This window comes from Trichechus manatus, unplaced genomic scaffold (genome assembly GCF_000243295.1).
Source record: "Trichechus manatus latirostris isolate Lorelei unplaced genomic scaffold, TriManLat1.0 scaffold00170, whole genome shotgun sequence".
In the NCBI taxonomy this organism is placed as follows: Eukaryota; Metazoa; Chordata; class Mammalia; order Sirenia; family Trichechidae; genus Trichechus; species Trichechus manatus.
The window spans coordinates 5616851-5628936 of NW_004444106.1; the positions used below are offsets into that span (position 1 = coordinate 5616851).

General features: G+C 51.1%; 1 protein-coding gene across 2 annotated transcripts in view; it reads left to right on the forward strand.

The window, feature by feature from the left end:
* TRIM56 (tripartite motif containing 56) overlaps positions 1-3286 on the forward strand; it is a 3461-nt gene extending 175 nt beyond the window's left edge. The window contains exons 2-3 of one of the 2 annotated variants that reach the window (XM_004386745.2): positions 708-825; positions 934-3285. In XM_004386745.2, the coding sequence (XP_004386802.1) occupies positions 935-3229 (2295 nt within the window). In that variant the 5' untranslated portion in view covers positions 708-825; position 934 and the 3' untranslated portion in view covers positions 3230-3285. Of the gene's footprint in view, positions 1-403 lie in introns of both variants that reach the window. The other variant, XM_023741094.1, reaches the window with a different exon arrangement.
* Positions 3287-12086: the final 8800 nt, after the last annotated feature.

A 12086-nucleotide genomic window follows, 5' to 3' on the forward strand; every position in this document is an offset into this window, starting at 1 on the left:
GGGCTGAACTGGAGGGAGCGGGAGCGAAGGGAGGCGAGAGAGCGCGGGAGGAAGAGGAAGAGAGGGAGGGACAAGGGAAGAGGGGCCGGGAGGCAGGAGGAGAGGAGAGAGTGGGGCAGCGCAGGGTCCCCTTTACCCCTGTCGCCCCACCGGGGCCAGAGGTCTGAGGTTGCCCTCCGAAAGGCTCCCTCCCACTCTGAGTTCTCCTGCCAGGCAGCGAAAGTGGGGAATTGAGCCCAGTCTCTGTATCAAGCATTTACAGTGCCCGGAGCATTGAAAAATGAACTCCGGCCTACCTTCCCGGGGGTTACAGGAAGCATTTAGCTGGAAAGGCTAAAAGAAAAAGGCGCTAATGGACGAGACGACTCTTGAGTTCCAGCAGTCTCCTTTCTGCCTGCCCCAGAATCCATTTCAGGAAAAATCAAGCAGGAAGTGGAGCCCCCACCACCCATAATGTTGGCCCCAGGGTCTAGAAGAAGACAGGTGTATAGGGCTGGGGGATGAAGGCCTACCCCACTGCCAGGATTGTCAAGGTGACTCGCTTACCTGGACCCCTTCTGTGGAGACGCCCTTACTGCCTGTCCTGCCCCCAGCAGCACCCCAGCATTTATTCACACAGGACTGGGACCACGCTATCCACAGGTCTGTCAGCTGTGGGCACTTGTTATTAGATTCTCACCTCTCATTGGTCTTGCCGTTTCTCACAGCACCTGACACACGGAGGCAGAAAAGAAGGTTTGTGAGGAGGAAGAGGGCGGCTCCCTAGCTCAAGAGCCAGTGGCCAGAGGGAGCCAGACGGCCAGAAGGAAATTCCTGGCCATTCAGGTGAGACCCTAGACCTGGGCATCACGATGGGGCTTGAGGATGGGGCAGAGGCGGGCAGGCACGCTGGAGGCACCCTCTGACCCCTGACCCTGACCCCTCCGCTTACAGCATGGTTTCCCAGGGATCCTCACCCTCCCTCCTGGAGGCCCTGAGCAGTGACTTCCTGGCCTGTAAAATCTGCCTGGAGCAGCTGCGGGTTCCCAAAACTCTGCCGTGCCTGCACACCTACTGCCAGGCCTGCCTGGCCCAGCTGGCCGAGGGCAGCCATCTTCGATGCCCCGAGTGCCGGGAAGTTGTTCAGGTGCCACCAGGGGGTGTGGCCGCCTTCAAAACCAACTTCTTCGTCAATGGACTCTTGGACTTGGTGACCGCCCGGGCTGGGGGAGACCTGCGTGCAGGTAAGCCAGCCTGCGCCCTGTGCCCCCTGATGGGGGGCACCAGCACCGGAGGGCCAGCCACCGCCCGGTGCCTGGACTGCGCCGACGACTTGTGCCAGGCCTGTGCCGATGGGCATCGCTGCACCCGCCAGACCCATGCCCACCGAGTAGTGGACCTAGTGGGCTACAGGGCAGGGTGGTATGACGAGGAGGCCCGGGAGCGCCAGGCAGCCCAGTGCCCCCAGCACCCTGGTGAGGCTCTGCGCTTCCTGTGCCAGCCCTGCTCCCAGCTGCTGTGCCGTGAGTGCCGCCTGGATCCCCACCTGGACCACCCGTGTCTGCCCCTGGCTGAGGCGGTGCAGGCCAGGCGGCCGGGCCTGGAGGAGCTGCTTGCGGGCGTGGACAACAACCTGGCAGAGCTGGAGGCTGCCCGGGCGGTGGAGAAGGAAATGCTGGCCCGGCTGCGGGAGCAGGCGGCCAGGGTGGGGATGCAGGTAGAGGAGGCGGCTGAGCGGGTCCTCCGGGCCCTCCTGGCCCAGAAGCAGGAGGTGCTGGGGCAGCTCCGGGCCCATGTGGAGGCTGCTGAGGAGGCTGCTCGGGGAAGGTTGGCAGAGCTAGAGAGCCGGGAGCAGGTGGCCAGGACCGCGGCCACGTTTGCCCGTCGGGTACTCAGCCTGGGTCGTGAGGCTGAGATCCTCTCGCTGGAGGGGGCGATTTCCCAGAGGCTTCAGCAGCTGCAGGGTTGTCCCTGGACGCCTGGGCCAGCCCCCTGCCTGCTGCCCCAGCTGGAGCTCCATCCCAGGCTGCTGGACAAGAACTGCCACCTGCTTGAACTCTCCTTCGAGGAGCAGCAGCCCCAGAAGGATGGTGGGAAAGACGGAACTGGTACCCAGGGAGATGATGCAACCCAGGGCCAGGGAGAGGACCAAGCCGAGACAGAGAAAAAGGGTGGTGGAGTCCAGTCCCAGAGTGAGGATGTCACCAAGTTCCAAAAAGAAGAGAAAGCCCAAATCCAGAGAGAAGATGGGGCCCAGACCCCAAAAGAAGACAGAGCCCAGATCCAGAGAGAAAATGGGGCCCAGACCCCCAGAGAAGATGGAGAAGCCCATTGCCAGAGAAGTGGCAGATCCAACAGGAGGAGACGGTTCAAAGGCAGGCTCAAGTCAATTTCCCGGGAGCCCAGCCCAGCACCTGGGTCAAACCTGGAAGGCTCTGGCCTCCTTCCCAAGCCCATGTTTTCCTGCAGCTTCCCCACACGGATGCCTGGAGACAAGTGGTCTCCCCGGATCACCGGGCTCTGTCCCTTTGGCCCCCAGGAGATCCTGGTGGCTGATGAGCAGAACAAGGTGCTGAAGCGCTTCTCCCTCAATGGTGACTACAAGGGTACTGTGCCAATCCCCGACGGCTGCTCCCCATGCAGCGTGGCTGCTCTGCAGGGCGCGGTGGCCTTCTCTGCAGGCTCACGGCTCTACCTCATCAGCCCTGATGGTGAGGTGCAGTGGCGCCGGGCGCTGAGCCACTCACAGGCTAGCCACGCCGTGGCCGCTCTGCCAAGCAGGGACAGGGTGGCAGTCAGCGTGTCTGGCTTCGTGGAGGTGTACAACATGGAAGGAAGCCTGGCCACCCGGTTTGTCCCTGGGGGCAAGGCCAGCCGGGGCCTCCGGGCACTGGTGTTCCTGGCAACCAGCCCCCAGGGTAATTTTGTGGGTTCAGATTGGCAGCAGAATAGCTTGGTGGTCTGTGATGGGCTGGGGCAGGTGATCGGGGAGTATAGCGGGCCAGGCCTGCACGGCTGCCAGCCAGGCTCAGTGTCTGTGGACAAGAAGGGCTACATCTTTCTGACCCTTCGGGAGATCAACAAGGTGGTGGTGCTGGACCCAAAGGGGTCACTGCTTGGTGACTTCCTCACGGCCTACCATGGCTTGGAAAAGCCCCGAGTGACCACCATGGTGGACGGTCGGTACCTAGCTGTGTCCCTCAGTAATGGGACCATCCATATCTTTCGGGTCCGCTCTTTTGACAGTTAAAGGGGCTGGGACTGGCGGGGGGGGGGGCGGTTTGGAGGGCAGGAGGGGTGCAGAACTGCCCATGACATGCGGCGGGTGAGGGCATTTTCCTAGAGGGTCAGGGTCGGTGACTTTTCAAGGTGAAGTGTCAAACTGCTAGACCCTCTTCTGGTGTTCAGGGACAGGGACCAAGGGTGGTGGCGTGACCATGACTCCCAGAGCAGAGGAGCAAGGGTGGGAGGGGTGCCGAGTGCTCCACCCCTCTAGCTTCTCGTGGGTGGTTGCTGCTGCCCCGTAGTTCAGGTTTGTAATTGTGTTGTGATTTGCATTCTTCAAAACCACTCCTGGTAGAGTACCCAAGGGCGAGTCTTAGGAAGGGGGCAAAAGCAGGCATCTGAGCCAAGAAGGGCTCAGTCATCCACTGGCTCAGGGTATAAGTAACATCTTCCACGTGCCACAGCGAGGAAGTGGGGACTCCTAGACAATGGCATCACCCAGTAAAGTAAGGGTTGGCCTTCGAGTGGGAACAAATGCAGACGTCAGCCACGGTCAAGAGGCCTTTGCCTCAAAGGCGCCAAGTGATTATGCTCCAGGAAGACCAAACCAGGCAGAGCTGGTATCTGAAAAACAGGATGCTGAGCGTCAGGGAAGGAGAGGGAAGACGTAAGCTGCGTGTAAAATCCCTGCAGTGCGGCTCTTGTTTCAATGTCTTTTCATTTCTGGGGCTTATTTTTTTGTTTGCTTGTTTCTGCTTAGTTTCCCAGCAAATTCCCTTTGAAGAATTTTGGTCTTTACTTGGCTGAACTAAGGGGAGAAGGAATTTGTCCCTCTGTCGGTCACTATTGCTGGGGGAAACAGCCTTCTCCTAGAGGCCAGGTGTGGCAGTGGGGTGGCCAAGACAGCCGGAAAACCTGAGAATTGGTAGCGGGGCTGGGACAGACAGACGGAGGAGTGGACTGGGAGCCAGGACCACTTGGCGGGCAGTGGCAGTGCAGTGACGTTGAGGTGCTCGAGTTAAGTGGCGAGGGCACGTGTAGCCAGGGTTGTCGAGGAAATGACCAAAGGGAATCTTATTGTAGGTATGATGGACGATGGATAAAATAATGTAGGTGTCAAGTCCAGAGGGAAAGTGCAGGCGTAGGGAAAAGAAACTCCTTTTTCAGGGAGGCCATTTCGTGTTTATTGAAGCAATAGAGGAAGCCATTAACGTCCAGGTGGCCAAATTCAATTCCATAAAAATTAAAATTAAGATGGAAAGAAAACAGCAAACACCTGGTTATATATGTTTTACTCAATAAAATAAAAATAAGAAAACCAGTAAGATAAGAAAGAGGCGCGCTTGGTGGTGTGACGGTTAAGCACTCAGCTGTTATCTGAAAGGTTGACGGTTCAAACCCACCCAGCAGCTCTGAGGGAGAAAGACCTGGCAATCTGCTCCCATAAAGATTGCAGCCTAGGAAACCCTATGGGTCAGTTCTACCCTGTCGCATGGGGTCACCGTGAGTCAGAATTGATTTGACAGCACAGAACAACAAGGTAAGAAAACTATGTAGGGTTGATTTGACAAGAGTAGACTCTCCAGTATATACAGTGACTAAGAGTCAAAGGCGCCAAAGAAGCTGTGCAAATAGGCAAGGACTAGTGAAATGGAAAAAATGTAAAATGAAACCACTTATATTCATCCAAAATAAATTTTAAAAATGTTCTGAAAATTTTAAATTTCACTGTAAAATGATGAAATCTTTCTGGAGAAGAATTTGGCAAGACTTGACATGCGTCAAAAAAATGATTATAAGGACGAGTTATTCCACCTTGGGGAATACATTCTGGGAAAATAAACGGAAAGAAAAATATTTGCAGAGATATTTGTGGCTGCGCTCTATATTAGTTATTAACTGGAAACTGCTCAGCTGCCGGGTGACAGCTAAGTAGACTGTGGTATATTAGGACAATGGGATACTGCCTTCATGTATGAAAACTATTTAGGAGAAATAGAATTATATGATGTAATCGTAAGCAAAAAATGGGGAATTTGGAATTATGATCAAACAGTGATAGCAACAAGTAAAAGTATGTCTGCATAATTGTCGAGTGGAAATAGGATCAGAATTTGTAAATAGTGATTTGGGAGATCAGGTCCTTTTAGAGTTATTGCGTGCTGTTATTCATATATGCACATTTCTACTTCAGTTATTATCCATTAAATAACATAGATACTTGAATATTTACTTCAAACAGAAAATACACTCTATGAATGGTATTTAAGAATAGCTACTGGATTTGAGAACGAATGTATCGGTTAGAGTAAATGGGATTATGTGATCAGAGGAGAGGTTGGAGTCAGGGAAGAGAGTCACAGCTGGTTGGGGCTCAGCAGTGAGGAGGGGCCTGGCCAGGCAGGGCAACTGACCAAGGAACCCACCCTGGAAAAGAATGTAGGACTCAGGAAGTCCCCTAGGGTGGTCAGATTATTGTGGAGGGTCCAAAAGATAAGAGAAGGTCTCGCTGAGTTTACCAACTAGCTCAGGCCAACTGGAAACCTGGTGGTGGTGGTGGTTCTGCAGAATCAACTACTATAGGCTGAGTTGTGTGAGGGCAGGGACTGTGTCTTCTTTGCAGCTGTATCCCGAGAGCTAGCAGAGTGCTGGCACATAGTAGGCACTCCATAAATGTCTGTGAAATGAATAAACATCTAGAAAAGGGATGGGACAATGGTATGACTCTTTCTAGAGATCGTCCAGCTCAAATGCCAGAGCCCCAGCTGACCAAGTTGTCAACTTGTGGATTGTGGAAAATCTGCTGGAGGGGGTACTGTGGGCACAGTCCACCATATGCCTCCCAAGGGGTTGCTCTGCTGCAATTCAAAGAAAGAGATAAGATTGGGTTGTCCTGCTTCTGGATGTGGACAGGAACCGGGTGACATGGACTCCCAGGGATCATACCCCTTTGGGTTGGAATAACTGCTACACGGAGCTGCACAGGAGCCTGTGCAGAGGGCCTGGCTGGTGGAGTGGCCCCAGCCAAATACCCCACCCAGTGGCGAAGCAGGAATAGAGACCCTCAGAAACAAAAGTCACCTGACAGCAAGAAGAGAATCCCATAGTTGGTCTAGAGATGCAGGAGCCAGGTGGGTTCCCAGGAAGCCGTAGGAGTCGTGGGAAACCAGGCTTTGGAGACTGAGCGGAATACCGAATTTTCTTCATGAAGAGGTAAGGGTAGCAAGGCATGGAGCACTGGCAAAATGTGAAGGAGGGATGGGAAGTATAGCATAGAGCATACTTGGGAGGTAAAATCCCCAAGGCCTTCACTGTGACCTTGGAATCCTAGGGAATCCTGTAGAAAGCACAACTCAACAGTGAGGGTGAGAAGTGCTGGTTAAACTACAGATTTTAAGAAACCAGGAGCATCGTGGAAGACGCAACACCACCCCCACCCCCACCCCACATTGGACTATGACAGCTAACTTGATAAATTGTTCCTTTTCCTGTTTGGAACTGTTTGTGTTGTGCATGTATTGGTGAAATGAGAATACGGTTCAGGTAGGGAGAAAGGGGGTGGAAAACCTCTTTCATATTCTTTGTGCCTAGAAAAGAAAAGAGGATGAGGTAGCATAGATCTGGGTTGAGTGCTAGCTCTTCCACTAAATAGCTGTGTGATCCTGGTCTAGTTCCTTAGCCTCTCTGAGCCTCAAGTTTCTACAGAGTAAAGTGGGGATAATAATATCCACCATACCCACTTCACTGGGTGGTTGTGAGAATTGAATGAGAAGTATGTAGAAGTATTTTGTACACCGTAAAGCTCAACTACAAGGTATCATTTAGTAAAAAGTTAAACTGGCTGGTACCGACCTCGTACTCCTCCGTCAGGGTATCTGAGTGGGGTGCTATGTCCACCTATTACGAGGTAAAAACTTAAGAACATCTGGGTAGAGTTATCTGCAAACCATCTTCTCCTTTGGAGGAGACTCTTCTGTCTTGTTTTCCAGCAGTTGTTTGAAGAAGCCATGGCTAAGTAAGATACAACCGCAGAAAAAATCAATACCATCCCTAAAAGCCAGCTGAGAATCAGGCTGTGCTAATTAAGGACAGATAACCATAGACATTTAGAAAAAAATTTTTAAAAATGGCAAGAGGGGCCCAATCTTTTGCTAATTTAGAGAAAATTTAATTTGGGAGAGAATAGCTCTCCTTTCATTGCAGTCTTAACTGCATCTATAAAGCAAGGTCGTATTATAAATCTACAGAGATAAAATTTCAGAGGGGCAGAAGTCTAAGAGAGAAGTAAAAAAGTTCCTGAGGAAGTTAGTGAGGTTGGTGACCTGAACTGGGCAAGGTTTGATTGGTGGGCAGCAAGATCAAGGTGATTGACCATCTCTTGTTGGTAGGGAAGCTGAGAACTAGAGCTATCCCTTAAATTAAGTGGGAGATTGGACAAGGACATAGACTTCTGCATTGGGGAGAAAGCAGTCTTAGACTAGCTGGGACAGAAAGCTGCCAGAGAGAGCACCCAAGAAGTTGTTCCCAGCAGGAAAAAAGACCAAGTCCAAATGCAGGCTTAGGAAAATAGGTAATTTGACCAGAGGTGGTGGTCCAGCCTACCCAACTGGCTTATGTATATAGTTTCGTTTTCATTAAATGTATCTGGACAGGAGCAAAAATAGGTCTTCTAGGACCACAGACTCCTGTGGAGGGGCAGAGAAAGCACAGGCAGGTCAGGCAAGACCTCACCTGAAGCCGTGGGTGAGGAATCTTGGGACCAGGTACAGAAATGACTTATTTATCTCAAAGGCCTATACATAAGGAGGAGATTAGGAAGTAGGTTTGGGAGATGTGGGGAGGCATCCTGAACTTGTCTCCATAGAAAGTTTAGACTGGCTGATTTAGCAGCCGGCAGACAGGAATGGAAGAAAAGAACAGGGCACTTGGTGTCCAGTCAGTGGTGTCAGCCCAGCCACTTTCTCTTAGTTGCCACAGGGTAAAGAATCTGTGCCATAAATTCTTTCATTCCTCTGGTTTTGTACTTTATATTTTTTCTCTGTTTCTTAATAAAGTTCTTGCAAAAAATTCTAGCCTTTTCTCAGATAGGTTAATGGGTAAAGGGAATTGTCTACTCCCAGGCCCAGATTGCAAAGGGAATTAGATCATCATGGACACCCCAGCTACAGCTCCAAAGATGCCAAACAGATTCCTTGGGGACATTGTGGGAGCAATTGGCTTGGTCCCCATTTGTGACCCCACCCTCGCCCCATCCACTCCCTCCTGCAGGATGGAGGAGGCCCTCTGGGCAGAGAAGTGAAACTTTCACCCCACCCTTGGAGAGCCAGCAGGTGGTTTGGGCCAACTCACATGTGTGCACGCACAGGCATGGGAGACTGTAGAGCTGTGTGGGGTAGGAGGTGGACCAGGGGTCTAGGGTGGTCCACCCACCGCATTGGTCTCTGCCCATTTTCTGGTTTGGGGACCAAATGAGCATCTCTAAGAACCTTCCAGCATGTTTCACTTGTGATCCTACAGCAGTCCCTACAGGGGTGGGTTATCAGGGCTCTAGTACTACTGGCCAAACCGCCCTCTCTGTCCTAGTCTCCAAGGCCCCTCAAGGAGTTTCCAGCTTTGAGTCTTCCTGAGCAGGAAGAAGAAAACCTTAGGTCGTTACTTTTGACTCATTTCACGCAGCCTCTGGCCCCACCGTCTGACACAGAGCAGCAGTTACTGAACACACCTGCCTATGAAAGCATCAGCCATCGACTCCTGGAGCCCCCACCCTGCACAGTAGGAACCATTAATATTATTTGCAGTCAGGGAAGCAGGCTTGGGTCTGCTTGCTCATGATGATTCAATTTAGATTCAGACTAAGGTTTGACTGACTCCAAGGCTGCCCTTCTGTACCTTGGACACCAGATCCTCTGCCTTCCCCAACCAGCTCCGAATCTTGGCCGAGTCGCTTGAGCCGGTCTGTGTCTCAGTTTTCTCATGTATAAAATGAGAGTTGAACAAAATAAGATCTGAGGTTCTTTCCTGTGCTAGGAAAGGTCTGGAATCCAGACAGAGAGAGGGTAGCTCAGAGACACCCCAGTGCACACTGCCGCCCATCTTGTCCTCTGCTAGAGCCTCCCCGCCACACACACACCCCACGCCCACCCCCGATGGAGAAGGATGACAACTACAGAGTGTTTTCATGGTATGGAGGGAAGTGGGGCTGGGGGACCAGGGCCCTCCACTGTGCGGTGACAGTCTGAATAAGAATCCTGCAATTCATCATCTAATGACTCAGCCCAGCTTTGGACCGGCGCCTTTGTGAACCCCGGGGAGCATGACTCAGCAGCTGAGGGGGCTGGTGGCAGGAGAGACTGGTGCAGTCCATGTGAGTGGTAGCTGAGGAGAACGGCCTGTTCCTAGCTCCAAACCCTAAGGCGGAGCTTCTGCTTCTATGGCCAGACACACATGGGCCTCCACTTCCCAGCCATGTGGCTTAGCCTCCCTCAGACCTGCCTGGCTCTCTCCTTGTTTGGATTCTAGAATTCAAAGCCCCAGAGGTGTCAGAGGCCACCTCCTTTCCCCACAGCCTTGGTGTCTAGCTGTGTGTGACAAGTGGCCGTGAACACAGACTCTGCGGGCCTCCCTCCCAACACCCCTTCTCCTGGGTCATGAAGGCCTTTGAATAAGCACACCAGAGGCCACACTGTCGGGCAGGAAAGGAGGGATGTGTCACAGGCAGGGCACATGGCTGGCAGACAGAGCAGCCCTCCCCGCTGCTGGAGTGGGGCTGTCAGGTCTTGATTTTGTTCAAGGGCCTACTCAGAAAAGGTCTCTTCAGTCTCAGGAATAGTTATATCTATTTCCTGTCCTCCAACACTAGCTTAGGAACAGTTCATCAACTACTGGAAGAAAACAGCCAAAGGGAGCTGAGGTGGAGTGGCCCCTGAACCCGGAGAGGGGCCCCGGCCCCGAAGCCTCCCAGGGCGTTACCAGTCAACCTGCAGGGTGTACACAGACCGCGTTCTCTCTAACAGCACCTGCCTGCCCTTCTTTGGCAACCCTGATGACTTACTTTCCTTTTATTTAAAAAAAAAAATTTTATTCTGGCAATGTATGTATATGACATAAAATTTGCCATTTTACCACTTTTAAATGTATAATTCAGTGCCATTAATTATATTCACAATGTTGTACAGCCATCACCACTGTCCAAAACTTTTTCATCAACCCAAAACAGAAACTCAGTACCCCTTAAGCAATAACTCCCCATTTCTGCCTTCCCCCAGCCCCTGGTAACCACTCATCTAATTTTTTCTCTATGCACTTGCCTATTCTAGATATTTCATGTAAGTGGGATCATACAATATTTGTCCTTTTGTGTCCGACTTCTTCCACTCAGCGTGACGTTTTCAAGGTTCATCGGTGTCAGAGCATGTATCAGAACTTCCTTTCTCTTTATGGCTGAATAATATCCCATTGTCTGGATAGACCACATTTTGTTTATCCATTCATCTGTTGATGGACACTTGGGTTTTTTCCACCTTTTGGCTATTGTGAATAATGCTGCTGTGAGCATTGATGTACAAGTATGGCCCTGATCACTTTCTAACTTAGATTAATTATTTACACACAGTTCTTTTCTCACCCACAAAAACCTGAAGGACAAGAATCAGGTGTTCAATCAGTATTTATTGACTGAAGTACCCAATGAGTGGATTTATGCGAAGACCTATTCACCTTCACCTACTCACTTCATTCATACTGGATATAATATTAGGAAGAGTTGGCAACTCTTTATTAATGGGGCAAGGCATTGATGGGAAAGATGTTGATCTCTTTTCCTCAGAAGGGAGGCAAGAATAAGAGTGAAGATATCCAAATTCTGGAGAATAATATAGTGACCTCACCCTACTGTACTTGTTTCTTTTTTCTATAGCACTTTAACTTTCTAAGATACTATATATCATTTAATTATTTATTCTGATTATTGTTTATTTTCTCCTCCCAACTCCCATTCCTGGTAGAATGAAGCCCCATAAGGACAGGGAACTTTGTTTTCTTTGCTGATCTATCCCAAGCACTTAGAATAAACCCACTGCCATTAAGTCAATTGTGACTGATAGCAACCCTATAGGATACAGTAGAACTGCCCCATAGGATTTCCAAGCAGTGCCTGGTGGTTTCAAACTGCCAACCTTTTGGTTAGTAGCCATAGCTCTTAACCACTTCGCCACCAGGGCTTCACACTTAGAATAGTGCCTGGGATATACTAGGTGCTGGCTGAATGAATGATTTTGATCGATCATTTACTCTGAGCCAGGTACCTTACTATACGCTCCGCATTTTTCATGTATTATCTCAAATAGTCCCCTCAACAATTCTGTGAGGTAGGTATCATTACTATCCCTGTTGTAAAGATAAGGAAAGTGAGATTAAGAGAGATTGCAACAGGTGCACAAGATCATAAGCAGCTGGGCAAATCGCTGGGCAGAGGCCAAAGCCAACCCTGTCTGCCCCGGGGCCAGCTCCTCACCTGTCTGTTGTAACTGCCTGTAAGGCCTTCTGGGGAAGCCACACCCCATTTAATCTTCTCTAGTCAATATTATCCTTTCTCTCCCTCCCCACCAACTTCCTGCATGACCCCTTCACCTCCCAAAATATGTCTTTGCCCTCAGGTCTGGCTTCTCAGCTGGGAAGAACTGGTCCTGAGAGGAGATAGCATCATGGAGCTCCTGCAGGTTAAGGTGGGCAGGGCCTCCCCTACCTCTAGCTCAGCTCCAAAAGGTGATCTGGGGAGTCCCCCACCCACTGGGCTTGGTCCTGGGAGTGGTAGGGTCCGCGGGGTGGTGGGAAGTAAGCTACAGGAATTGTGCCCCATCCCAGTTCTGCAGCATCTCCTGAGG